This window comes from Eschrichtius robustus, chromosome 17, assembly GCF_028021215.1.
Source record: "Eschrichtius robustus isolate mEscRob2 chromosome 17, mEscRob2.pri, whole genome shotgun sequence".
NCBI lineage: Eukaryota > Metazoa > Chordata > Mammalia > Artiodactyla > Eschrichtiidae > Eschrichtius > Eschrichtius robustus.
The window spans coordinates 57,143,772-57,170,341 of record NC_090840.1 but is presented as its reverse complement, the minus strand read 5'-3'; the positions used below and the strand labels follow the sequence as shown (position 1 = coordinate 57,170,341).

At 38.6% G+C, this 26,570-nt stretch overlaps 1 protein-coding gene across 3 annotated transcripts in view; it reads left to right on the top strand.

The window, feature by feature from the left end:
- The window catches only part of RSPO2 (R-spondin 2), a 163,974-nt gene extending 137,824 nt beyond the window's left edge, over positions 1-26,150 (top strand). For all 3 annotated transcript variants that reach the window (XM_068525806.1, XM_068525805.1, XM_068525804.1), the window contains one exon: positions 26,038-26,150. In XM_068525806.1, coding sequence (XP_068381907.1) covers positions 26,038-26,150 — 113 coding nt within the window. The remainder of the gene's footprint in view (positions 1-26,037) is intronic.
- The last annotated feature ends 420 nt before the right edge of the window (positions 26,151-26,570 follow it).

Sequence of the window (26,570 nt, the reverse complement as noted above, 5' to 3'; positions counted from 1 at the left end):
GAAAGTTCCCTCTATGCCTACTTTCTGCAGGGCTTTTATCATAAATGGGTGTTGAATTTTGTCGAAAGCTTTCTCTGCATCTATTGAGATGATCATATGGTTTTTCTCCTTCAATTTGTTAATATGGTGTATCACGTTGATTGATTTGCGTATATTGAAGAATCCTTGCATCCCTGGAATAAACCCCACTTGATCATGGTGTATGATCCTTTTAATGTGCTGTTGGATTCTGTTTGCTAGTATTTTGTTGAGGATTTTTGCATCTATGTTCATCAGTGATATTGGCCTGTAGTTTTCTTTCTTTGTGACATCTTTGTCTGGTTTTGGTAGCAGGGTGATGGTGGCCTCATAGAATGAGTTTGGGAGTGTTCCTCCCTCTGCAATATTTTGGAAGAGTTTGAGAAGGATAGGTGTTAGCTCTTCTCTGAATGTTTGATAGAATTCGCCTGTGAAGCCATCTGGTCCTGGGCTTTTGTTTGTTGGAAGATTTTTAATCACAGTTTCAATTTCAGTGCTCATGATTGGTCTGTTCATATTTTCTATTTCTTCCTGGTTCAGTCTCGGCAGGTTGTGCATTTCTGAGAATTTGTCCATTTCTTCCAGGTTGTCCATTTTATCGGCATAGAGTTGCTTGTAGTAATCTCTCATGATCCTTTGTATTTCTGCAGTGTCAGTTGTTAGTTCTCCTTTTTCGTTTCTAATTCTATCGATTTGAGTCTTCTCCCTTTTTTTCTTGATGAGTCTTGCTAATGGTTTATCAATTTCGTTTATATTCTCAAAGAACCAACTTTTAGTTTTATTGATCTTTGCTATTGTTTCCTTCATTTCTTTTTCATTTATTTCTAATCTGATCTTTATGATTTCTTTCCTTCTGCTAGCTTTGGGGTTTTTTTGTTCTTCTTTCTCTAATTGCTTTAGGTGCAAGGTTAGGTTGTTTATTCGAGATGTTTCCTGTTTCTTGAGGTAGGCTTGTATTGCTATAAACTTCCCTCTTAGAACTGCTTTTGCTGCGTCCCATAGGTTTTGGGTCGTCGTGTCTCCATTGTCATTTGTTTCTAGGTATTTTTTGATTTCCCCTTTGATTTCTTCAGTGATCACTTCGTTATTAAGTAGTGTATTGTGTAGCCTCCATGTGTTTGTGTTTTTTACAGATCTTTTCCTGTAACTGATATCTAGTCTCATAGCATTGTGGTCGGAAAAGATACTTGATACGATTTCAATTTTCTTAAATTTACCAAGGCTTGATTTGTGACCCAAGATATGATCTATCCTGGAGAATGTTCCATGAACACTTGAGAAAAATGTGTATTCTGTTGTCTTTGGGTGGAATGTCCTATAAATATCAATTAAGTCCATCTTGTTTAATGTATCATTTAAAGCTTGTGTTTCCTTATTTATTTTCATTTTGGATGATCTGTCCATTGGTGAAAGTGGGGTGTTAAAGTCCCATACTATGATTGTGTTACTGTCAATTTCCCCTTTTATGGCTGTTAGTATTTGCCTTGTGTATTGAGGTGCTCCTATGTTGGGTGCATAAATATTTACAATTGTTATATCTTCTTCTTGGATTGATCCCTTCATCAGTATATAGTGTCCTTCTTTGTCTCTTGTAATAGTCTTTATTTTAAAGTCTATTTTGTCTGATATGAGAATTGCTACTCCAGCTTTCTTTTCATTTCCATTTGCCTGGAATATCTTTTTCTATCCCCTCACTTTCAGTCTGTATGTGTCCCTAGGTCTGAAGTGGGTCTCTTGTAGACAGCATATGTATGGGTCTTGTTTTTGTATCCATTCAGCCAGCCTGTGTCTTTTGGTGGGAGCATTTAATCCATTTACATTTAAGGTAATTATCGATATGTATGTTCCTATTCCCATTTTCTTAAATGTTTTGGGTTTGTTGTTGTAGGTGTTTTCCTTCTCTTGTGTTTCTTGCCTAGAGAAGTTCCTTTAGCATTTGTTGTAAAGCTGGTTTGGTGGTGCTGAACTCTCTCAGCTTTTGCTTGTCTGTAAAGGTTTTAATTTCTTCATTGAATCTGAATGAGATCCTTGCTGGGTAGAGTAATCTTGGTTGTAGGTTTTTCTCCTTCATCACTTTAAGTATATCCTGCCACTCCCTTCTGGCTTGCAGAGTTTCTGCTGAAAGATCAGCTGTTAACCTTATGGGGATTCCCTTGTGTGTTACATGTTGTTTTTCCCATGCTGCTTTTAATATGTTTTCTTTATATTTAATTTTTGATAGTTTGATTAATATGTGTCTTGGCATGTTTCTCCTTGGATTTATCCTGTATGGGACTCTCTGTGCTTCCAGGACTTAACTATTTCCTTTCCCATATTAGGGAAGTTTTCAACTATAATCTCTTCAAATATTTTCTCAGTCCCTTTCTTTTTCTCTTCTTCTTCTTGGACCCCTATAATTCAAATGTTGGTGCATTTAATATTGTCCCAGAGGTCTCTGAGACTGTCCTCAGCTCTTTTCATTCTTTTTTCTTTATTCTGCTCTGCAGTAGTTATTTCCACTATTTTATCTTCCAGGTCACTTACCCGTTCTTCTGCCTCAGTTATTCTGCTATTGATCCCTTCTAGAGTATTTTTAATTTCATTTATTGTGTTTTTCATCGTTGTTTGGTTCCTGTTTAGTTCTTTTAGGTCCTTGTTAAATGTTTCTTGCATTTTGTCTATTCTATTTCCAAGATTTTGGATCATCTTTACTATCATTATTGTGAATTCTTTTTTCAGGTAGACTGCGTATTTCCTCTTCATTTGTTAGGTCTGGTGTGTTTTTACCTTGCTCCTTCATCTGCTGTGTGTTTTTCTGTCTTCTCATTTTGCTTATCTTACTGTGTTTAGGGTCTCCTTTTCACAGGCTTCAGGTTTGTAGTTCCTGTTGTTTTTGGTGTCTGTCCCCAGTGGCTAAGGTTGGTTCAGCGGCTTGTGTAGGCTTCCTGGTGGAGGGGACTAGTGCCTGTGTTCTGGTGGATGAGGCTGGATCTTGTGTTTCTGGTGTGCATGTCCATGTCTGGTGGTGTGTTTTGGGGTGTCTGTGGCCTTATTTTGATTTTAGGCAGCCTCTCTGCTAATGGATGGGGCTGTGTTCCTGTCTTTCTAGTTGTTTGGCATAGGGTGTCCAGCACTGTAGCTTGCTGGTCGTTGAGTGAAGCTGGGTCTTGGTGTTGAGATGGAGATCTCTGAGAGATTTTCGCCGTTTGATATTACGTGGAGCTGGGAGGTCTCTTGTGGACCAGTGTCCTGAAGTTGGCTCTCCCACCTCAGAGGCACAGCCCTGTTGCCTGGCTGGAGCACCAAGAGCCTTTCATCCACACAGCTCAGAATAAAAGGGAGAAAAAATAGAAAGAAAGAAAGAAAGAGGATAAAATAAAATAAAATAAAGTAAGATAAAATAAAATAAAGCTATTAAAATAAAAAATAAGAAAAAAATTATTAAGAAAAAATTTATTAAGAAAAAAAAATTTTTAAGTAAAAAAAAAAAAAAACGACAGACCGAACCCTAGGACAAATGGTGAAAGCAAAGCTATACAGACAAAATCTCTCCCAGAAGCATACACATACACACTCACAAAAATAGGAAAAGTGGAAAAAATAATATATCCTCCTCCCAAAGTCCACGTCCTCAATTTGGGATGATTCGTTTTCTATTCAGGTATTCAACAGATGCAGGTACATCAAGTTGTTTGTGGAGCTTTAATCCGCTGCTTCTGAGGCTGCTGGGAGAAATCTCCCTTTCTCTTTGTTCGCACAGCTCCCGGGGTTCAGCTTTGGATTTGGACCCGCCTCTGCGTGTAGGTCGCCTGAGGGCGTCTGTTCTTTGCTCACACAGGACGGGGTTAAAGGAGCAGCTGATTCGGGGGCTCTGGCTCACTCAGGCCGGGGGGAGGGAGGGGTACGGAGGAGGCGGGGCGAGCCTGCGGTGTCAGAGGCCGGCGTGACGTTGCACCAGCCTGAGGTGCGCCGTGCGTTCTCCCGGGGAAGTTGTCCCTGGATTACGGGACCCTGGCAGTGGCGGGCTGCACAGGCTCCCAGGAGTGGCGGTGTGGAGAGTGACCTGTGCTCACACACAGGCTTCTTGGTGGCGGCAGCAGCAGCCTTAGCGTCTCCTGCCCGTCTCTGGGGTCCGCGCTGATAACCGTGGCTCGCGCCCGTCTCTGGAGCTCCTTTAAGCGGAGCTCTGAATCCCCTCTCCTCGCGCACCAGGAAACAAAGAGGCAAGAAAAAGTCCCTTGCCTGTTTGGCAGCTCCAGACCTTTTCCCGGACTCCCTCCCGGCTAGCTGTGGTGCACTAACCCCTTCAGGCTGTGTACAGGCTGTGTTCACGCCGCCAACCCCAGTCCTCTCCCTGCGATCCGACCTAAGCTCTAGCCTCAGCTCCCAGCCCCGCCCGCCCCGGCGGGTGAGCAGACAAGCCTCTCGGGCTGGTGAGTGCTGCTCAGCGCCGAGCCTCTGTGCGGGAATCTCTCCGCTTTGCCCTCCGCACCCCTGTGGCTGCGCTCTCCTCCGTGGCTCCGAAGCTTCCCCCTCTGCCACCCGCAGTCTCCGCCGGCGAAGGGGCTTCCTAGTGTGTGGAAACCTTTCCTTCTTCACAGCTCCTTCCCACTGGTGCAAGTCCCGTCCCTATTCTTTTGTCTCTGTTATTTCTTTTTTCTTTTGTCCTACCCAGGTACGTGGGGAGTTTCTTGCCTTTTGGGAGGTCTGACGTCTTCTGCCAGCGTTCAGTGGGTGTTCTATAGGAGCAGTTCCACGTGTAGATGTATTTCTGATGTATCTGTGGGGAGGAAGGTGATCTCCGCATCTTACTCTTCCACCATCTTCTCCTCCTCCCCTTCATTTATTTCTGATTTGATCTTTATGATTTTTTCCTTCTGCTAACTTTCGGCTTTTTATTGTTGTTTTTCTTCTCTCTCTAATTGCTTTAGGTGTAAGTTTAGGTTGTTTATTTGAGATATTTCTTGTTTCCTGAGGTAGGATCGTATTACTATAACCTTCCCTCTTAAAACTGCTTTTGCTGCATTCCATAGGTTTTGGGTCATTGTGTTTTCATTGTCATTTGCTTCTAGGTATTTTTTGATTTCCTCTTTTATTTCTTCAGTGATCTCTTGGTTATTTAGTAGCGTATTGTTTAGCCTCCATGTGTTTGTATTTTTTACAGTTTTTTCCTGTAATTGATATTTAGTCTCATAGCATTGTAGTTGGAAAACATACTTGATACAATTTCAATTTTCTTAAATTTACCAAGGCTTGATTTGTGACTCAAGATATGGTCTATCCTGGAGAATGTTCCATTAGCACTTGAGAAGAAAGAGTATTCTGTTGTTTTTGGATGGAATGTCCTAAAAATATCAATTAAGTTCATCTTGTTTAATGTGTCATTTAAAGCTTGTGTTTCCTTATTTATTTTCATTTTGGATGATCTGTCCATTGGTGAAAGTGGGGTGTTAAAGTCCCCTACTATGATTGTGTTACTGTCAATTTCCCCTTTTACAGCTGTTAGCATTTGCCTTATGTATTGAGGTGCTCCTCTGTTGGGTGCATAAATATTTACAATTGTTATATCCTCTTCTTGGATTGATCCCTTCATCATTATGTAGTCTCCTTCTTTGTCTCTTGTAATAGTCTTTATTTTAAAGTCTATTTTGTCTGATATGAGAATTGCTACTCCAGCTTTCTTTTCATTTCCATTTGCCTGGAATATCTTTTTCTATCCCCTCACTTTCAGTCTGTATGTGTCCCTAGGTCTGAAGTGGGTCTCTTGTAGACAGCATATGTATGGGTCTTGTTTTTGTATCCATTCAGCCAGCCTGTGTCTTTTGGTTGGAGCACTTAATCCATTTACATTTAAGGTAATTATCTATATGTATGTTCCTATTACCATTTTCTTAATTGTTTTGGGTTTGTTATTGTAGGTCTTTTCCTTCTCTTGTGTTTCCTGCCTAGAGAAGTTCCTTTAGCATTTGTTGTAAAGCTGGTTTGGTGGTTCTGAATTCTCTTAGTTTTTGCTTATCTGTAAAGTTTTTAATTTCTCCATTGAATCTGAATGAGATCCTTGCTGGGTAGAATAATGTTGGTTGTAGGTTTTTCTCTTTCATCACTTTAAATATGTCCTGCCACTCCTTTCTGGCTTGCAGAGTTTCTGTTGAAAAATTCCCTAATAACCTTATGGGGATTCCCTTGTATGTTATTTGTTGCTTTTCCCTTGCTGCTTTCAATATTTTTCTTTGTATTTAATTTTTGATAGTTCGATTAATATGTGTCTCGGCATGTTTCTCTTTGGGTGTATCCTGTATGGTACGCTCTGTCCTTCCTGGACTTGATTGGCTATTTCCTTTCCCATGTTAGGGAAGTTTTGACTATAATCTCTTCAAATATTTTCTCAGACCCTTTCTTTTTCTCTTCTTCTTCTGGGACCCCTATAATTCGAATGTTGGTGTGTTTAATGTTGTCCCAGAGGTCTCTGAAACTGTCCTCAATCTTTTCATTCTGTTTTCTTCATTCTTCTCCCTGGCAGTTATTTCCACCATTTTAACTTCCAGCTCACTTATCCGTTCTTCTGTCTCAGTTATTCTGTTATTGATTCCTTCTAGAGTATTCTTAATTTCAGTACTTGTGTTGTTCATCACTGTTTGTTTGCTCTTTAGTTCTTCTAGATCCTTGTTAAATGTTTCCTGTATTTTCTCCATTCTGTTTCTGAGATTTTTGATCATCTTTACTATCATTACACTGAATTGTTTTTTAGATCGGTGCCTATTTCATCTTCATTTATTTGGTCTTGTAGGTTTTTACCTTCCTCCTTTGTCTGTAACAAATTATTTTGTCATTTCATTTTTTTTTTCTTCTTTGATGGGTGGTGCTGTATTTCTGTCTTCCTGGTTGTTTGGCCTGAGACGTCCAGCACTGGAGTTTGCAAGCAGTTTGATAGAGCTGGGTCTTGGTGCTGAGATGAGGACCTCCAGGAGGCCTCACTCTGATTGATATTCCCTGGGGTCTGAGGTTCTCTGTTATTCCAGCGGTTTGGACTCAGAGCTCCCACCACAGGAGCTTGGGCCTGAACTCTGGCCTGGGAACCAAGATCCTGCAAGCTGGTCGCTGGTGGTTCCTCCCATCCCCTTAGGTGTCCGTGGTCCCCCACCGGTGCCTGGTAGGTGCCCTACTTGTGAGGAGACGTGAATTCCACGTCCTCCTATTACACCATCTTGACTCCACCCTCTGTTTGTGGATTTTTTGATGATGGCCATTCTGACTGGTGTGAGGTGATACCTCATTGTGGTTTTGATTTGCATTTCTCTATTAATTAGTGACAAACATTCCAAAATTTAGTAGCTTAAAATCAAGAATTTCATTATCATTTTGCATGGATCCAAGAGTGGACAGGTTGCGGCTGGGAGGGTCTCACTTGGGGGCACTCATTCTGTTGTGTCAAGTGACTGCTGAAGGTGGACCCATCTGTAAGCTTCTTACTCCCACATTTGGCTCCTGGGCTGGCATGGCGGAACAGTTGGTGCTGGCTGTTGTCTCTCTATTCATGTAGCCTCTCCACGTGATCAGCTTGGGCTTCCTCACAGGATGGTGGACCCAGAATGGAGATGCAATGCTTCTAATGAAAGAAGTTCCAGAATATTACCTCTGTCATGCAAGCTGCTAAGGCCAGTCCAGATTCAAAGGGAGTGGAGGAACAGACCCCTCCTGTGGATATAGTGTGGCATATGCATACAAGTAAGGAAGAAAATGATGGCAGCTATCTTGGGGTCACACCACTATAGTGTTTCTCACTGCTCACTTTACTTCCCAATATAGAAGGCTTCCAGTACTATACAGTATCATTGCTTGGTTAACACAAACACATATATCAGAGTTTATTGAATTTTATTAAACAGGTAATTAGGTTATTTAAATTTCTTTTTTAATTCAGAAAGCCTTGATTGGATTATTACATAGATGTTTTCAAGGATTTTAGTGATATTCTGGGAAACTAGTTGGGATATTTTCATAAGCTGGAAATAAATTACGTTTTCCATTTTGGAAATGGAAGACAGGCCTCCATTATCCAAAATTTTGCCATCCAGCATGTTTTCAAGAATGAATTAGATTCAGATAATGACGATTACTGTTTTGAAAGGACAGAAATATACTTAAATATACAACAATTATAAAGTATAATGCCAATGTATTCATTTCTTGAAAAAACGTTGCAGAATATCTTAAGAAACCAAGTAGTTGATTAGCATTTATGATACAGTAACACTTTCGTTTACAGGATGTATATATATATACACACACACACCTTTGGTTAACTATGGTTATTTCTGGGGGTTGTTTTTCTATTTTGGGAGTGGATATTTTACAGTGATTTTGTATTTTTTAAAGAAATATTATACTTACTAAAAAGTACACGTAATTTATATTTACTGTTTAAAGAACAATGATAAAATCATCCCTGTACCCTACCATTCAGTTTATAAAGTAGAGAATTATCTCTGACTTCACCAAGATAGCAGAGTAGGAGATCCCCAGCCCCCATCCCTCCACAAAAATCAATAATTAGATAGCTATCCACAAACAAAAACAGCACTGGGAGAGCTCTGGAATCCACCTGAGAAACTTCAGCAACCCAGTGGAACAAAAAAACCTGAGAATACCACACAAAAAGAGAAGGAAGAACGTTTCCTTTCACCTCCATCATCCTATCCCCCAAGGCTGCATTCTTGGCACCAAGGAAAACTCCCCAGCTGGAAAGAGTTTGCCTCACAGGGAGAGGAAGAGTGGGGTGAATGACCAGCTTCCCCAGCCTTTTGGAGTATTACATGAAGGACCCACTTCAGTCACCACCACCAGAGACCAGCAAACCTGAGACATGACCCATAAAGATGGGTGGGAACAAGGAAGAAGAGCACGGGCTCCAGTGTCAGATACACAGTGAAAGAAGCCACTGCTCCCAGTGACCTGTCCTGCAGATGAAAACAGCAGCTTTCACTACTGAAGAAATCAAGGGCCAGCACAGCCACCACCAATGTCACTGGGTTTTTGCCCCCCGGTATTCATATTTGCTGACACCAGCCACCTGAGTCCCTCCCCACTCCCCTGTCCCTCCCACCCCAGCAAAAGCCCAGGATCCTCTGTGGCTGCATGAGTATGAGACGCCAGCCCAGAGCCCCCCAGCTGACCTTGCTGCTGTGTGTGCTCTCTGGGCTAACCCCTCCAGCTGTGTACCTGCGCACTGCGTATCTGACCTCCACTGCCATGTGTGCACCTGTGACCAGGTCTTACAGCCATGGAAGTGCATGCTGATACCCAAGGCCTCCACAGCTGCTTGTGGTCCTGGATCTGGCCCTGTCTTCTGTCACTGGCCTGCACCACTGGGCTCATCTGCAGCAAGCCACAGCTGCATGCCTCTGGCCCAACCTCCATCACTGGAGAGACTACGCAGCCACAGGAGGGTATGCTGACAGCCAGGGCCCCCACAGCTGCTTGTGGGTCTGGATCTAGCCCTGTCTCCTATCACTGGCCTGTACCACTGTGCTCACCTGCAGCTAGCTGCTCCAGCTATATACCACATGCTACCAGCCTGACTCCTGATGGCAGGCTCCACTGCTGTGCACCAGAGATCAGAGCCAGCAGCCACGGTAGTGCACACTGACAGCCAGCACCCTCACAGCTTCCCATGCACTGCAGTTGGCCTTAGCCCTTACTGCTTGCCCTGCCTCCCACCAGTGTGTGTGTGTGTTTGCAACTGGCCCCTGCCACTACCCAGCTACTTGCAGCTGGCTTCCTAAATCTGAGTGTGTGCACACCACTGGCTCCAGCCACTACTGCTGCCTGCCTTGGTGCCTAACGTCTGAACTGGGAGTCACCACTGAGAACCCCAAAAGCCCTTGTGGCCTCTGAAGACATCCTTCCCCCTGCAGCATTCACCAAAGACCATGCAGTTGAGAGGGTGCCTACTCTTACCGTTCAACATATTACTGGAATTCCTAGCCAGAGCAATTAGGCAAGGAAAAGAAATAAAAGGCATCCAAATTGGAAGGGAAGAAGTAAAATAGGCTGTTTGCTGATGGTATGATCTTGTTCCCAGAAAAAATTTAAAACTCCTCCGAAAAATTGTTATACCTTATAAACAAATTTAGTAAAGTTTCAGGATACAAAATCAACATACAAAAAATCAGTTGCATTTCTGTACACTAACAATGACCTACTGGAAAAAGAAATAAAATAATCCCATTTATAATAGCATTAAAAACAGTAAAAAAAAATTAGAAATAAATTTAACTGTGGAAGTGAACGTTCTATACAAGATATTAATGAAAGAAATTGAAGAAGACACAAATAAATGGAAAGATAGCCCATGTTCAGAGATTGGAAGAGTTAATATTGTTAAAATGTTCATACTACCCAAAGCCATCTATGGATTCAGAGTAATCTCTATAAAAATTCCAATAGTATCTTTCACAGAAATAGAAAAACAATCCTAATTTTCATATGGAACCACAGGAGACCCCAGAATAACCAGAGCAATTCTTGAGAAAGAACAAAGCTGGAGGCATCACAGTTCCTGATTTCAAACTATATTACAAAGCTATAGCAATCAGAACAGTATGGTATTGGCATAAGAGCAGACACACAGATCAATGGAACAGAATAGAAAAGCCCAGAAATAAACCCACACATATCTGGTCAACTAATATTTGACAAGGAAGCCAAGAATACTCAATGGGGAAAGGATAGTCTCTTCAATAAATGGCTTTAGGAAAACTAAATATCCACATGCAAAAGAATGAATTTGAACCCTTATCTTACATCACCAAAAATTAACTGAAAATGGATTAAAGACTGAAATGTAGGACTTGCGTCCATAAAATTCCTAGAAGAAAACATAGGGGAAAAGCTCCTTTCAGAAGAGTTGTATTACTTTACACTTAAACCAGACGTATATGTAAATACTTCATTATTTTTTTCATCTACTTCATATTTTAATTTGTTGCACTTAATTTTGAATGTATACATATATGGGTACATACCAATCGTAGTTGATAGTATATAAAATTCCCAAGGAGTAGCACTTAGGGAAAAAACTCTTCACCCGCATAACATTATGTGTTAAGATAACCCTTAATGGGAACTGATCTAATTTGTCCCTATAAAATAAAATTTTGCTGGCATTAGGGAATATTTATTACTCAATGGAAAAGCCACAGTATTTCATCAGTGTACTCAACTTATGTAATGCGCAATTTGTGGAGTTATGTGGAATGAATTTGGAAAAGGATTTATGCTCAGATATTACTTTTTTTTTCCTTTAACTTTATTTATTTACTTTTTATTATCACAGTTTGGCACAGAGAATACATTTATTCAATTCTTTCCTGCTGGAAAGACCATTAATTTTTTGGCTTTCTCTTGTAAAGAGACCTAGGAATGACACTATGAGGAAGGAATTAGGAATCAAGGAAGGTTATTAAACATGTCCATGGCCTCTGGATTTCCATGCACTCCATAGACAGAGCGATTTACACAGGAATTAGTTTCCATTGCTCAAATCTAATATTACCAGATAAGTCGCTAATACAGTTTTGCCTGGAGAGAATCCCTTATCTTGCTTTTTTCTTTATCTCTTTGATAATGTGAATGTGGCCAGACACATTGTAGCCATAGAAGAAACCATCTCCACCCTCTGTTTGCTTCTCTTCCTCAGCCTTCAATAACCTTAGATTTCCCCATCCTGAAGAACCCCTTGCTTGCCCCTCCTGTCTCTCTCAGAACAGTGCTGTGTAGTGGAGCCTTCACTCTCTCATCTTCCCTCCCTCAACTCTGACTTACTCCGGCCCGCCTGGTCTCTGCATTCAGCATCACTGAACTCCTGCCTTAAAGGTCACTGATGACATCCTAATGACCAAATCAAATGGCCATTTTCTTTTCTTTTAGTTTTTAAATAAGAATTGTATATATTTCACGTGTACAACATGATGAGTTGATATACATCTACATAATGATTACTGCAGTTTAGCTAATTAACATGTCTTCTCACATAGCTACTTTTTGTGTGTTGGATGAGAGCACCCGAAATCTACTCTTAGCAAATTTCCAGTATGTACTACAGTATTAGTAACTATAGTCATCATACTGCCTTTTTACGTTTTAAGTATTTCTTTAATACTTACAACAAAATGGCATATGACCCAAATGTTGCCATTTTGTTTTTGTAACATCTCCCGTGCCAACTTCCCCAAAGGATCATGTGTTTAGAACCTCTTTATGATTCAGTCTCACTGGTGTTTTTGTAATGGAAATCCTTAGGATAGGACCTACGACAAAGCAATCTTTATACCAGCTTATAAGCTCTAACAAGTAGTAGTATAGTAAGCCTTCAAAAATCATACCCTATCAATCATGATGAAAATGTTTCTTTGTCATTTGGGTGACATCAGTGATTGATTTCTAAATGAGGAAATATTTCTAAAATGGTCCCCTAGACCAATTTGTATTTGAGTTGAGTGGTAGCCATAATAATTAATCATTTCTGTCTCCCTCCTTTTCTTTCCTTCCTCTCTCCCTTCTTTCCTCTCACCACACAACTTCCTCTTGTCCAGATTTTCGGTTGTTTCCATATTTTATTTATAAATACAGGAACTGGAGGAGAGATCTTAAGTCATGCTCTGCTCTTAGTTAACAGGAATCATTTTCCTGTATTTTATGGCATAAAAACTGGATGCTTAAAGAAACTCTGCTGTTCAGTGCAAAATGTTCTGTCAGAGCCGGAAAAATAGCATTGATTAGTGATGACTCCAAACCATAAACTTTTACTGTAGCAATTTTGCTACTCCTTTTGAGTTTATAATTTTTAATTCCCCAGATTTTTTTTAGTCTTATCTTAAAAGAAACTTGTAATTTGTTGGTCATAATCCTAAAGAATATAATTTTATGCTGTAAGATAAACACACATATATTTACATGAAAGTAAGCTGTTCTCTCAACTAATGTGCCCAGATAGTCTATGGAGGCAGATATATTTTGGATACACATGCATTCATGAATACACACACACACACACACACACACCTCAGAGAAATTGTCTCCAGTAATTTTGAATAGCCTACCTCATTGCTACTGAAACTTTCAGTGACCCAGAATTTAAGTTTAAATAGTCATTAAAATATATCTGCAGTTCTCTTTCAAAAAAAGACTTGATTTATGTTAGAATCAATTTAGCTTTTAACAAAATATTTAGATGGCATTATTTGGTGGAATTTTAAATTTTTCTATAAGAAGACTTGGAAATATTAATTTAAGGCAGTTTAAAAATATTTATTCCTTAAAAAAGTATAAAAGTATAAGTATTAATCTTATATTTATCACCCATACATTTTTTTTTGTTTTGTATTAGAATCAAACTGATTGGAAGCGATTTCCAGAAGTTTCTTAATTCATTCCTTGTTTTCCAACTGAGTTCTAATTAAGCTATTGTCAGAAAAATGGTTACCTAATTTTTGAAAAATGGTAAAGCAGAAAAGCTTTTCATATCTGTTCTCAGTAACTCGGTCTTTAACTTCCCTAATAGATAAAGAAATTATTATGGTTGTATTATAGCTTTGTAGCTATAATTTTATGTATTTTTGATTAGCAACATAGTGAAAGGTAGAAAACAGTTCTATTTTAGAAGATAATTTTTCACATATCCTGTGAGCATTGACATCTTTTCTGTTTCTTGGCAAAGCATTCTCTGTAGTCTTTCCTCAAAGTCCTTTTTAAAATAACCATTTTCATGTTGATGCTTTTAGGTCAAGTTTCAGCTCAGGTCCTTGAACCTGCCCTGCTCAGACTCTGAGAGTATGTATTCTATAAAATAGTAATAGCTCACTGATATTCTTTTATGTAGTTTTTCTTATCAAATTCCAGGTGATGTCTTTACTGAAATTATAGTAGTTTGGAATGCAAGACTCCTCTTAGATATCCGATTCAGTGATGATTTATTTTAAATAATTTCCATTACATTTAGAATTTTTTCATGTTATATGTAAACTTTTCATTTCTCATTTTTCTTTAACACCTAAGTCAAATAAAACTGATTAGAACATAGTGATATAAACATGACCATGAGCAATGCTTGGGAAATACGACAGATACTTATTATGTATATGAGTGTGTGTGTGTGTGTGTATGGATGTTTAGTACTTTCTTTTGATTTCAATTTATATTATATGTTTAACAGTCTATGTACTTTTTCTGGAGAGTGAAATACCATTTCCAGTTGGGGGGAAGTAAACTCATTTTATTAAACAGTAGGATGTTTGTGGAAAAAATAATTATTAGCTATATTCTGTTCTTTTAATATCTGGTAATCACAAAGATATTAGGATTCAGGAAAACCTAGCAAAGGTTGCAGACTTTTTGAAACCTTAGAGATGTGATGTCTCTAATAATCATTAGGTGTGTTGAACATATTATTATTTTTTCTTTTTTTTTTAAACATCTTTATTGAAGTATAATTGCTTCACAGCGGTGTGTTAGTTTCTGCTTTATAAAAAAGTGAATCAGCTACACATATACACACGTTCCCATATCTCCTCCCTCCCGCATCTCCCTCCCTCCCACCCCCCCAGGCGGTCACTGAACATATTATTTAGAGTACCTTGTAAAATATTTTTCCTCTAATTGAAATCCATTGCTACTACTTGGGTGGTTGACAGAGATTCTACAGTGACCAAAACATTTGTCTGGTCTTTACTTATAGATGGAGACTATTTATTTTGGCAAATATTTGTTTATTTTCCTTGTTCTGCAAGAATAACAAAGAAAATATGCCCTTGATCATCTTGGTCTTGTAACAAACCAATGATGGTCCCAGCCTCCATTTTATGAATTTAGTGGTTCAACCCTTTGACTGAATGACCTATTCATAGGGTTTGTGGGAGTTTATGATTAAAGGGAAGAGTGTAACACTGACTCCTTCTTCCTCTCCTCCCTCTAAGGAGATCACATTTATTATACCACAAAGGTGATGAGAGAAAGTATAGCATAATGGATAAGAGTGTAAGCTTTGGGACGAGACTGCGTTCAAATCCAAACTCTACCACTTACTGGCTGTGCCATCTTAGGTCACCTTACCTCTCTGATCTTCTGGTTCTTCTTCTGCAAAGTGGTACCAAAGAGAATATCTATTTCATAGGAATATTTTTAGTATGAAATGAGTTGACATATGTAAAACACTTAGTGCCTGGCACACAGCTAACAGCAGCAGCATGATGATGATGATGATTTCATAACATGGAGGAAACTCATAGTTAGCATCTTTCTGAAAGAAGGAAAAAGACTTGTAATATGCTTCCTTCTTCCTGTGATACAACCAATAACATTTTAATACCTCTGGTATTTGCGTCACCTGGTCTAAGGGGTCCTTCTTTTGTTTTTCCAATTTTTGAAGTGCCAGATCTGTATCCTAGTAAGGCAGAAGCTCCAAATTTGATAATAATTTTAATTTTTTCAACTATAATCTTGTTTTCTTTTTTTCTGTCCAACTCTTTAGAATTTCTGCAAGCCAAGTAGATTGTCTTTCAGAACAGAACCTGTTGAGTGAATTGAGAGATTCTTTAGAGTAAAGCAAGTTTGTGGAATATAACCACAGGAGAAATGAATCTGCTGTAACATGAGTGACCTACAACATGAGTGACCTGGCTTGAACAAAAGGATAAGGGACCCTTTCTTCGTGTGTACATGCCTCTCAACACAGGCAGCTTGATCTCTGCTGCTTTCTCGGGGCATCACCACAAAGAGAACCTAGGGAAGGGAGTCCGGGCACAAAGAGGCTTGCTCATTTCACAGTTCGGAAGCTACCTGTCAGCTCAGTTGGGAAGGAGGAAGACATTTATTTTGAAGGGATGCCTAGCACTCCTTTCTTTATCCTGTTCCAAAGTCCTTTCTCTCTCCTGCCCACACCCTTTTCAGCATAGCTTTATGCTCTCGACTTGAATGTATCTTAACTTTGCACTGAATCATGTCTGAAGCTTAGCAAAAAATTCTGGATTTTCCCTTCTGAAGGTTTCATTCAGGAGTCAGTGTATGGCTAGGAAACCTATATTTAAAAAAAAGAAAAAAACTCCCTGGAGGATTGTACTATCTCTGGCCCATAAACTAGCTTTTGGAACCACAGATCCAAACTTCTTCCAACTCTCAGCTGAAAAAGAAACATCCTATGTCATCTTCCCTTGAGTTTTACCACGGGCGCACTGTTGATACTGAGTTGCGCTAAATGTGTTGCTTGACCCCAGGAAACTGAGGCTTTGAACGCCTTTAACCCAAGGAATAATTAATATGAGAAGTAGAGGTTGTAGGCCAGGCCCACTGGGGAGCTAATATGGCCCAAGAGCACCCTGATGTGCTGGGGGACTGGGTGGGGATCTTGATGCCTCCAGCCTAGTATTTACTGATTAATTTGTTTGTTCAGCAGCCATTTAAATGATTATGAGATCAAAGAAGTTTTGCTGGGCACAAGGGATCCAAAGACTATAGTGGAAAGAGTACAGGTTTTAGAATCTGCCAGATGTTGGTTTGAATCACTGCCGAGCTATGTGATCCTGAGCTGTTTACTTAACTTCTCTAAACCTATTTCCTCATCGGCAAAGTGAAAATAATGCTTACCTTGCGGGCTGTCTTAAGGATTAGAAATAATACACACGAGGCACCTCATCTGGTGCTAGAATTGATTTAGCGTGTACGTGCCAGGTATAGTATCTGAAACTTGACACACATTTTCTTTATCCTTTACAGCAATGCTGAGGTGGGTACCATTGATATTATTAGTTCAGAAATAAGAAAACTAAGCCTTAGAAAAAGTAACTGATCCAAGATCACTAGCTTCTGAGAGGCAGAGCTCTGCTTTGAATCTATGACTGTCTGACCCCCAAACCCATGTACTTAACCATGTATCCTAGATGCCTGCCTAGTCCAGTGTCATGTGACTCTCCCACCCCTCCAGGCTAGACCTGGGAGTGACCTATCCATGGACTGGCCAGGCATCCATGACTCTGTAGTTTAACTGAGGGGGGAAGCAAGGCATGTTGAGTTCTTCTCTTGGGAATATGCAATTAAGGCAAAAGAGATTGAGGCCGTTATAAGAGGGAGGTAAGCTGAAAGGTCATGGGTTTATTCAGGGCCAGGGTTGCCTTCATAAACCATGTGTAAGCTGGAGTTGAGGGCAGAAGCCATGTGGAGCCCAGGAAGAACAAGAGAGTTCGCTTGATGATGGATGACAAAGACCCTATGGTTTTGGTTCCTGACCACATTCAGCGTTCGGATCTAGCCCAGACATCTTTGCTCTAACTCACCATATTAACTGAGATAAGTTTGAGTGAATATCTGTAACTTAATTTTTAGGAAGACTCTAACCAGTGCTCTGTGGCACATACTGGCATTACATTGTAGCTATTTGTAATTATTCACAAACCAGTAGCCGTGAAATATAAGCACACATAAAATTGCAATAAAAGGTGGTAATTTTTTTAGTGAGGGAGGTTCAAAGTGCTACAGGAGCACAGAGGAGGGGATGCAGTTATGGAGGCTGGAACATGCATCCCCTCATGTCACCCTGTGTTGACTGTCCTCATGTAAGGCCTGCCACTTAGGTGAGCCATAGGCTGGACTGATAACCCACGTTCTGACGTAGCTACCATGTAGAAACCATTACTTACATTCTTATTGCTTGTAAGTATGTCTTCAAGTTCCAAATTGTGTTGAATCCAAATTAAATAAATGCTTGCCGTATGACGATAGTCCTAAATATCATTTCTTGGACTTTTTTTTTTTCATTTAGTTAATGGTTATTGATTGAAGCCCAAGATGAAGGGATTAAATCATGTTATTCAAATGGAATTATCTTAAAAGGTACCTTCCGTTATAGTATGAAGTCAGCTTTGGAGCAACTTGAAATTCTTCTCCGGTTATCCCATCACTCCTAATCAAATGAAATCAGTATCATTTTCTCTGCAAAACCTGATTTTTTTTCTGACTTAATTTAAGAGTGGCAAATGAGCCTGATTGTTTTCTGCAAATTTTATTTATTTTGAGTAAATTCAGGGTGCATAGCGGCATGACATTCTAGGAGAACCGTTTGAATGCTTAAATTTTTTGATGATGTTCAATTACATGAGAATGTGTACGAAGCACTTACAGTGCATGGTCCATAGCAGGAATGTCCACCAATCCACTTACCCCACCAAGAAATTTTATAGATTGCATCTTGATAAAAGGTAAGGAAAAGAATAAGCAATGAATCAATGCAGTGTATATTTACAGAAAGTCGCTAAGTTACAGATAAGTTGTCACGTATGCCATATTAACAGTTCATAATGGGTTTTCAGTTATGATGAGGCCATGGATTTTTTTCATAGAACTCTGTCAGAGTAATATTAGCCATCTTCTAATACTTTTTTGTCTTTCTTGAAAAATAACTCTATTGCTGTGTTCTTATCCAGGGACTTTTAGAGCTGTAAAATTATATAAGAGAGAAATATTGAGACCTGGTCCAGCTCTGCTGCTAATTAGCTGTAGGAACTTGGATAGGTCACTTGGGTTTCTCTGTGCCTGGCTTGCTTCATTTCTAAAGCATTTAGCAGAGTTGGACTAGAGCAGAGGGTAGTAATGTCGGGTATACATGCTGTCTCTCCACCCTCCCCAACATGGTCCACTGCCTGAGGCTGGGAAGCCAACGTGATCAGAAGCCTTGCTCAGGAGTCACCACCTAACAATCAGCTTTTGTACTTGATATTAAATCTCTGTGCACTCCCTGCACCAGAAGATAATGACGATCATTTTTAGATTTACAACTCTATTCATATAGGTAAGAGACCTAAGAGAAAAGGACCTGTTCTTTGCAGGTAGTTTATGTTAACTTTCCCCATAAGAAAATGGGAACCTGGGTTTGTGAATAGTGCTTTTTTCCCCTAAATCACTGTTTGAATAGCAGATTTCATCTTTATTTTCTTTTCTCTTTGCCTCCTTTACCTTCAAATATCTTTTTAATAGAAATGTAATTACATTTTTCCTCGTGCAGCATTTGGATCTTGCTACCTATTCTTTAGTCCACTACAGAGCTTACCATTGGCTAAAAAGAAAAAAAGAAGACCTTCAGTTGGGGTTAAAAGAAAGTATTTAAGAAGTTAGAGCCTAAAAGCTCCCCTGTATATATATTTTTAACCAGAGATACTCTTACAGTAAAAGTGAATTATTGCCCCCTTGTGGTAGAGTTATATATTTACTTTTTTTCACACAAATGAAATTTTGGACAGGATGATTTTAGTTTTCACTACTCTGAAACTCCTTGTCCTTGACAGTGAACCTAAAGTAGTTATGAAAAGAACTTGAGACATTTTTGAAACCACCTCTTTTTGTTTATTCTCACCTATCTTAAACTCCATGGAATCTTGTCTAAACTGATTTTTTTCTTTCCTGTTTGAGGTACCAGATTTCTAAGAACTTAAACAAATCAACTGGAGTGATCAATGTTGTATGGAACAAACCTAGATATTATTCAGGTTACTTTTCTGTAGTCTTTACTGCTTCAAATGGGTTGGTAAGGGCTTGGTAATAGAAGTTGTATCTTAGACCCAAAGAACAATAATTTTCTCCAGAGCTATACAATGAGGAAATTTTGAAACACCATGTGCAAATCTTAGTGGTGATACACTTAATTCATAAAGGTTCAGGTCATCCTCAGGATTAGCTTTTCTCTTCCATTTTCATCAATTTGAACAATGAAACAAGATTTTTTCAACCAAATGGGACTTCCTTTCAGCAAAATAGGCAACAGACCTCATGCCTACTAAAATGTCTTTGAGTAGAGAGGCCTCGAAGAGAAAGGAAGCCATTTTGTACTCTTCTTTTTGCAACAAAAAATATGGTAAAATTTTACAGATAAAAGAACAGTAACACACAGTCAGAATCGGCTTATTGAATTACAGCTTACAAATTAGTATAAATCTGCATAGGTAGTAAGTATTCTGAATTCTGAATGATTTTCATGTTTGTATGTTTAGAGAAGCCCATTTTGTCAGTTATTTTTTATTTTGGATGGTTGTCACTCTCCACCAACGGCCTTGTAAGATGAACAAGCTAACTGGTAAGCTATCTCCAAATTGTGTATAGATTTTGAAAGCACATGCTCTTTTTTTTATAAAGATGAAATGACTAAGTGACCACTTGGAAGTTTCAAGTTATGACTTGAAATTCAAGATGTCCGGTAAAGTTTCCTTAGTAAGTGGCTTGTTATTTTTCAACACTATGACATTTATTGGTTTGTCTCTAGATTATTTTTTTCTCAAAGAAAATTTGATCACAGTCATCAAACAACTATTGAACAATTTACCAGTCCTTTAAAAAGACAACGATCTCTCTCTGTGAAATGTTCTCAGTAGAGTGTATTTTTGAAAAACCAGATAGATGTTACTTAAAATGCCAATTAAGGAACTCTACTGTAAAGGAGCCAAATAGGTTCATTTGCTTTACTCGTTCTAGCTCACTGTCTCTGACTCTCCAGCTGATGTAAATAAATAACCATCAATATGTTGTTCTGAGCCATTATGAACGTGGAAAGATTTTTATCTTGGACTCTGTAGAATATAGAGGGGTAGATCCAGTCATGCTCATCGTATTTGCCTACTTGGACACCTTTCTAGATACAAGAAGCTTTGTGAGCCAACATCCATTCTTAATGTCTAAAATATTTAGGTTAGTAGTTCTTAAACTTTCATGTGTTAGATGCAATTGTGATTGATCCCTCCACTAAAGAACCTGCTTACCACCACAGTAGGAATGCTTTTGAATTACAGGCTTTTTCTTATACCCATTTATGACAAGTTTTAGGGACAAGTAATAGTAGTACTCTTGGGAATAAATTTAACTGTCATGGCCTTAAAATACAAAATACTTCAATTCATAGCTGAAAAGAAGCTTTATTATTTCTGTAATCATAAAAAGAAGAGGTCATAAAAAATCATAGTTAGACATTCAGGTAATTTACAATTTTTCCAGAATTATAGTAAACATCTCTATGCAGAAATCTCTGTTCAACTTTAGGTTATTTTCCTAGGATAGATTCCTAAATCTGAGTCAAAAGTTAGGAATATTTTTAATGCTTTTGTATACATTGCCAGATGGCTTTTCAAAAAGGCTGTATCAATTTTATATTCTCATAATGCATCCTGATGCCTGTCTTACCATTTTCTCACTAGCTTTTTACATATTTTTACTTTTAAGAATCTTTGCAGTGGCAACTCATCTTAGTTGGAGGTTTTAATTATGAGATTTGATTCTTTAAATATATTTATTAGCTATTTTATTTCCTTTATGAATTGTATTTAGGTCTTTTGTCTATTTTTTGAGCTTTTAAAGTATTTTAGGAATCAGCTGGCATTTTTCCAGAGAATTATCAATCACTCTTAAATAAATAAATCCCTATTGCTACTCATTCTTGGGCAAACTAAAGTTGCTCATACAAGAAAAAAGAAATAACCCAATTACTATTTATTGTCTACATCTCAGTCCTTGTGGCTTTAGATGTGGAAGCAACCTTATGTTTTGCTCCAGCACATCCTCTGAAGTATGACAAGATTCATCGAGTTAGTAGTTACAGACTTCTTGTCCTCAGTTTTAGCTGCTTTGAAGGATGAGTGGAGGTGATTCCCAAGTCTCCATGGTGAATTTCATAAATACAGTGAAGCCCAGGTTTCAAGTCAGCATCACAGACTTACCATTAAAATTTAGTAAAAATTGGTACTCGTTTCAGGTGATTAGCCTTGTCATCATAGTTGTGGCTATAACAATGGTAATTATAGTTAATTACATTTGCATGATGTAGCTTACTTTGCTCAGTTTTGTGTGTATGTGTGTGTGTTTGTGTATGTATATATAGAGAGAAGCTTTTATCTTTTTCCACAGTCACAGCTACTGAATTTATTCTTCAATTTTCTTTCATTGTATTTACCATTAGGAAGTCTTTCTCAAAGCACTTAGTAATCATAATGCAAACCCTAGACAGCCTTTGTACCTTACTGATGTACGTACAAGAACCATTGCTCTGATGATAAAAAGACTCTTACCTAAATCTAGTGAGAGGAAAAATCATTTGAAGACCTTCCTTGAATTGGGGAGCTTATGAAAGAATGAAATTCACGTCCGACTGGCAGTGGAGTCAGTATTTTCACAGCTTCATGTAATTTGTAAGTCTGCCTGATATCTTGGTTCAAAATAATGTCCTATTCCTGATTCTAAGAGCAGCAATCTACAGCTGGATGTTACAAGTATTTCCATAAGGGACTGTTCACCTTTTCCTGTAGAAGAGTTGATAGGTTATCCTGTTGGACCATTTCCACATGTGTGCAAGTCAATGTCATTATGTTGGTTAGAGTGTGGCTTTGATAGCATCTTTCTAACTTTGTTCATTTTGATAATAATCTTGTCTCGCTAGTGATAGTTTACATATCTTTTTATCCTAGGAACACAACTTTTTCACACGATGCCTCATGACTTTCTAGTGAAAGATAATTGTAGCATCTTCATCCTATAAATGTAGAAACTGAGAGTCACAACCACAATGTATTACCAGACATCTCAGTTACAAGACTGCCTACCTACCAGGTTTCCTTCCTCTCAGAGAGGACCTTTCTCTATTAAACCACATTGTTTTCCTTAAAAACTGTTATATCTGGGCCAGTCATCTTCTTGCATTCATATAACAGTGCTGTAAGGATTTGCTCTGTAGATCAGATTCCGCCTGATCTTGAAGAAATTCTCCCAATAGTAATTTAAGGCCACTGCATTCTTCAAGTACTCAGGACAATGATATGAAGAATTTTTCACTGGAGTTGGACATAGCTGAAGGCTGACAATCTCATAAAACTCAAACCTTTTCTGCTCATCCTGGGCAGTATATTTGCCAAGTCTTCTCTTGTGAACTGAGAAGTAAGAAAGTTAAGTCCATGAGTTGAATTACTCTTTGGGTGACTGGCATCATATTTTCCCTTAAATGCTCAGGGTGAATGTAGTTGATAACGTGGAACAATCTGTAAGTACACAAGTCATTCTCTCAGTCTAATTTCATAGTCACAGATGTAAAGCAGTTAAGTGGAAACAAATTAGCACACTTATATGTCCAATATAACTTATTTTCACATATATAGATAAGAATAGGGATATTTATTTCTGTTAGCCTTAATCTTACCAATTCCTTATATTTGAAAATCTTAGTAGAGTTCAGAAGAAAATGTGTGCAAGACCCTTTTCATACTCTATGTTAGGTTATGTGTTAATATTTTACTACTTTGAGTTGGCTTAAAGTCCAAACAACCTACTATGGACCACAAAATATTTTCAGTTAATTTAGAACTATCCATGGTCAAGTCTTGGCTAATCGTCTTAAGCCTTTGGTATTTGCAATATATCCTACGTGAGAAGTGGGGCTGACCAAAAACAAAACCAAGCAGTGAACAAATAGCACAGAGATGTCATTTAAAAGAGACATCTGAGGAGAAATTTTAGGGTTGCAATAAGGTCTCCCAAAACATCTCTAGTTGGAACCAGTACCATAAAACTTATCGCCAATGGGATAATCGTATAATCTATAAAATAAGTTTTCAGAAGCATTTCTGAATTTTTTGTCCCAATATGAACTGCTTTATGCAAATATTGAGGAACTTCTATCACACAATGTTCTATCAGCCAGCAAACACAAAAACTACTTGATATTGACAATTACATCAGAATAATATATTGATATTAGGTAAATGACATGAAATTAACCTTTGAAAATGAGAGTTTGCAGTCACTTAGCATAGATTTGCTGTTAGTGAAGGAGTACACATCTAACATTCAACTACATAATTTATACAAAGAATTGAAATGGTGATTGGGAAAGGTTTTATTTAAATAACATATTCAGTATATTTTTATCTTAACACAACACATTTTAAAATCTAGGAATGTTCGCATTATTTTTTCATTTAATTTTATTTTGTTTCTAAAAGAAACTCCAGCCTTTAAATAAGTGAAACACAAACTGAGTTTTTACATGGTAGTCAGCAATGAATTTTTTTAACTAAGGATTTTTTTGTTGTTTTTTGAGAGAAAATATAGAACTAAGAAAACCTTCCTCATAAAACTTATATAAGTGAAACTTCTTTTTAAATATGCTATTTTATGTTAAGTATTTCATCTCTCTGTCCTTATTAGGTGTGTCTCATCATTAGAAACAGTGTTACTAAATAGTTGTAACTTTACAGTTTCTTTGACTAATGATGCCTTGGACTAAAGTTTCATTGGGTAGGATTAACTACGTTTTAAGTTGGCGAAATGCCATTATAACATTAATGCCAGAATTTAATGAGAACCAGAAGTTAACTTCAAGGACCTTCATAATTTAATATGAGGCATGCTTATATTCTTATTTTACTGCAGTGTCCTATTAAAAATAAGTTATTCTTTATCTTTGTTCTTGTGATAAAAAGTTGAACTCAGCAAAGTTTTACTTATTGAATCTAGGGTCTTACAAGTAAGACTCTTCCATCCTCAAACAAGACAGACCCTTTCCGATCAGAAAGAGCAGAAATGAGAACCACCTCCCTTACTTAAAAATCTCGTGGCCTCCTTTAATCTCCTATGACTCTGGTTTCCTATGGCTCATATCTATCTTCCTAACCTCTGGTCTATTTCTTTTCCATGTCTTATATCAGCCACTTCTCCATTGCCTGGATTGAAAAGCTGACCAGCTATGTCGCTGTAATGAAAGGATCTTGGGGATATTGAGTTTCTCACGTGTGGGAAGGATGGAGAGCATGGATTAGAATGGAATGTTCTATTTGTGGTACTGATGACTGCGGTGTCTAATAGCTATACCTCACAGGAAGAGACAGCTTAAGTTTTGTGGAACTACATGATGAAGTTGGAAGTAGGGACAGTTAGAGGAGGAAGAAGAGCTGACGGGAGGATTCTTTCTAGTCTGTGAGGAAGAACCTTCCTGTCCTGAAGGTGTACAGCACCAAACTTCTAATGCAGATGAACTTTCAAGCTCTTTTCTGTTCTAAAAATCCCATGATTCCTATGTGCTTAGAACCCAAAGGACCTAAAGCAAATGCCTACATTCCTTATTCTTTTTTCTCACAGTCCTACGTAGACATACTTGCAAAGAAATGCTGAGACCTTATAAAGACTGGAAACCGTAACCACAAGATGGAAAAAGTAAAATACAGCAGAGGCAAAGGGAAAACTGCATCCCAAAACTCCTGATGAAGGAAAACCTCAACTATTTAGCCGTGGTCTGTGCTTCCTAGTGGCTAAGGCAAAGAGGGAAATAGGATAACAGGGTGTGATTTTCTGGTAGTAGAACACACACCTATCAGTTCTTCAGAAATAAGCAAGCATTTTTCTTGCTCTCAATAAGACCAACTTGCCTAGGAGATTTGTATAAGAAGCCATAAGCCACATAAAAATGATGTCCTCATGAATTTTAATAGAAAATAAAGTACTCCACATATGTCATTTCATTTATTGGCCTTTGGAGAACACTGAGGGAATAATGTTAAAAGCTAGACGTTTTCTTCTCCCGTGGGGGCAGGGAGAGGGGCATTTGAAACTTCTGGTATATTTACTATAGATAGATGCTTATTTTCTTTTGACCCACTGACATACGGAGCAGTAGAAAGATGTAAAGATGTCTAGTAAAGGGTAGCATTGTTAAAAGGAGGAGGGGATAAATGGAATTTTTGTGGCAGAATGATATTTGCAAGACTGATCAGGCCGCTGGGAGGTTTTTAAATATGCCAGTTCCCTGTAACAGGAAGATCAGTCTCTGTTTGAGACAGCATATCCAATTTAGTAAATTATTATTATTCCGTCAAAATTAATGTGAACAATTTTCTCTTTGAGGCTGCTTTTTCCATAGGTGATGTTTTCCAGATGGGCTTTGTATAAAACTCTTAATGTTTTGTGTTTTCTTTCCTAGAGAAAGAACCTTTTCTGACATGTCTTCATTTCTTTCTCTTCCCCCTGTTGTAGGGAAGAGAGTGCCAAAGGCAAAGGAGAGAAAGAACAAGAAGAAGAAGAAGCTGATAGAAAGAGCTCAGGAGCAACACAGCGTCTTCCTAGCTACAGACAGAGCTAACCAGTAAAATAAAAGACACAGGGTCGTTTTTGTTTTTGTTTTTTTCTTTTGGTGGGGGGGGGGGGTGTTTTTGCAAAAGCGCACAAAGCTACTCTCCACTCCCGGACACTGGTGGGTTGGTTGCATTTGCGCTGCTCGGACCAGTACCTGTTCCCAGTAACATTGTGAGAGGAGGAGCCACGAGCGTGGTCTCTGTGCTATTTATGCTTTGATTTGCATCTGGAGACTGTGAAGGCGGGAGCTTGTGACCTGCAGCAGTGGCAGCAGGAGTAAGTGTACCGCATGTGACTCAGCTCCCGGTGCCCCCAGAGAGAGCCGCCCCTGGTCCCACAGAGGGGCAGGAGGTGTGAGGCTGCAGACCCCCCACTGGAGAACTGACTTGTGCATATTTATGGAAAGACAGCGCTTGGCAGGCAAAGTGCTATTT